The sequence below is a fragment of the Nannospalax galili genome, unplaced genomic scaffold, assembly GCF_000622305.1.
Source record: "Nannospalax galili isolate Female #2095 unplaced genomic scaffold, S.galili_v1.0 scaffold27579, whole genome shotgun sequence".
NCBI classification, from domain to species: domain Eukaryota; kingdom Metazoa; phylum Chordata; class Mammalia; order Rodentia; family Spalacidae; genus Nannospalax; species Nannospalax galili.
Genome location: NW_008343182.1, coordinates 1 through 2654, shown reverse-complemented (window position 1 = coordinate 2654; position 2654 = coordinate 1). Strand labels below are relative to the sequence as shown.

At 49.4% G+C, this 2654-nt stretch overlaps 1 protein-coding gene across 1 annotated transcript; it reads left to right on the top strand.

The window, feature by feature from the left end:
• Positions 1-68: 68 nt before the first annotated feature.
• LOC108491133 (spermatogenesis-associated protein 31D1-like) lies at positions 69-2611 on the top strand (the record flags this gene model as incomplete). Its single annotated transcript, XM_017799651.2, has 1 exon — positions 69-2611. A coding segment is annotated over one exon (2543 nt), but the record flags the coding sequence as incomplete, so codon positions are not given.
• Positions 2612-2654: the final 43 nt, after the last annotated feature.

Below are 2654 nucleotides of genomic sequence, written 5' to 3'. Positions count from 1 at the left end.
AAGAACTCTGAAGACCTGTTAAAAGCCAAGGATATTCAGCTCTTCTGGGGCTCCCCTTCTCTACATAGTGAGTCCCTGAAACCTCTAACTGCTGCCTTGGGTGACAATTCCTCAATATGTGCTGACGTCAACAGAATCGCTAAGGCCTCCACAGCCAGCAGTTATCCTACTAACCCCATACCTCTGTCCTTGCCTGAGAGTGACCAACAGGCCTGGCCAAAAAGCCTTCTGCAATCTCAGGTCAAGGATGTGTCTCATGCTAGGCCTCGGGCCCAGCCTCAAAGCCAAATTCCAGACCCGCTACCTTCACTGGCCCAGTTCAGGATCTGTGGGGTGCGTTTACACAGACCCCAGAATGAAGCACAACCTCTGATCCCAGATGAAATCCACCACATCGAATTCAACATATTGCAAAAAATACAGGAAAGTGTATGGGGCTTACCCACTGTAATCCAAAGGTCCCAAGAAGACTTCTGTTCTCCACCTCCCAAGCTCCCGTTCAGACCGCCCTTCAGGATGCATGTGTCCAGGACCATCCTTACTGGAGACTTCCCCCTCAACGTGGCGGTCAGGAAGAAACTAGAGCAGCACCTTCGAAAGAGGTTCATCCAGCATTTCTGGGGCCTGCACCACGGGATCCGCCAGTCCCTGTCACTCGTGAATCCTCAGGAAGAATATCCTGGCCCCTCTGTGTCACAGAGCAGCCACGGACTCTCATGGATCTCTCTCTTTGAGCCCCAGGCCAGCAAAGGTCTATCTAACTTTGTACCGAGTCAATCTGGAAACCTCCGTGAGAGCTTAGGGAGTCTCACTCATGCGAAGTCAGAGAGTCTCGCTCATGGGAGGTCAGAGAGACTCGCTCCTGAGAGGTCAGAGAGACTCACTCGTGAGCTCACTCAGTCAGAGAGACCTGCAAGTGAGACGTTAGAGAGTCTTGATTCAGAGAAGGCTGTGGTCAAGGTACAGACACATAGTCCCGAGACTGACCCAAAAAATCATCTCCAGAGCGACACCAAGGTCACTCCAGAGAACAGTCTACAGTCTGATTCTGAAGCAGGCCCAGAACATCAGTTAGAGATTTTGTCATGCAAATGTTCAAAGACTTCACCAATAAACTCATGTCAGAAAGAGCGTGAAATCTTCTCGCAAGTACATTTGGACAGGAAAATTAAAGAAATCAACAAGGGTCAGATCCCAGGCACTGTGGGCAGATCATGGCATTCTGCCAAAGTGACATTGCTTCCACCTGAGAAATTCCCCAGTCAAATCAAAGACATGGTGCCATTGGTTGGAGAGGAAGACCCACTGAAAAACCAACAGAAGAGTTTAAAAATCAGTCCTAGCAAGGAAAAGATTTTGGAAGACCACGTTAAAATCTTTAATAAGCAGATGATATATGGTCTTCCCGATAAAGTTCAGGAATCCGTACAGTCCTATATGACCAAAGGAGACACACATCGTCCCTCCTCCCAGTCCCACTCACTCTCCTCTGCCATTTTGGAAGTGGATCCTGTACAGTGGGCCTCCAACTCCTCTAGCGTTTCTAGAGGAAACCCTAATGCGTATAGAAGGGACAAACCGCAAACAACCAGTTTAATCCCCATCCCAGAAGTTCCTCTCCCTGCTGCCTCACCTGTCAGGCAAAAAGAGCAGGCAGACCAGGTGCAATCAGCTTCTGAGAAGAAGGTGCTTATAGAAGACCTTAGTAGAGTTCAAAATGGCAGAGAGCCGATCCAGCAATGGACACCGAGCACTGTAGACAATGCCAGCCAGAAACAGCCTGGATCATACAATAGACACAGCTCAGAGACCTCAAGACCACTCAGGCCAACAGATGAGAGACTGAGTTCCAGCACCAAGGCACAGAGGCCTGAGGGAGAAAGGATGAATTCGGAAGATGATTCCATATCTAAGGGGTTCACAGAGACACTCAAGGGAAAGGAACTTCGTAATCTTCAACCACAACCGGCTAAGATCTTGACAACCACCCCCACAGAGAGCTCCTCAGAGAGTCATGGAACTGTAGAGAAATCAGATAGTACCCTGAGAACTGGAAGGCCTCTGAATGGAACATCAGTTTCCAAAGATCCCGAAACACTTGACTCTAAAAGTCAGGTGTCTAGAGGGTTCATGTTAAAATCAGAGAATGGGCAGCAGATCCAGGCTCTGCGCCCTCATGACATGCCCCCTGCCCCAGAAGAAATGACTTCCAAACTCCAGGGTTCCTTCAGTGGGGACATGACAGCTTCTCAGGTGCTGCATGTGCACTTGCCCACTGGAGGGATCAACATAGAGCCACGGAAGGGTCCCTGGCTCCCTGAACACATTTCATGCAAGAGCCAGAACAAGGCTGCCCCAGCTGCCAAGATAGTGTGTGCTCCAGCTACCAAGGCAGGCAAACTTGGTGGAGAGGATGCAGGGTTAGGAACATCCCAAACTAGAGTGAAGAGACACTCTGTTCAGGACAAGGCATCAGAGGAAACATACAGGTGCACAGCCTCTGCAGCCCAGTTGCCTAAGAGGCAGCCTTCTTCTGAAAACCACTTTAAAAACCAGATGAAGTGCTTTGGGCAGTGGTTTTCTCCTGGAAGAAACACAAAAAACCTAATTTGTGGGAACACTGATGCCCAGAAATGCATGAGAGATACTGGGCT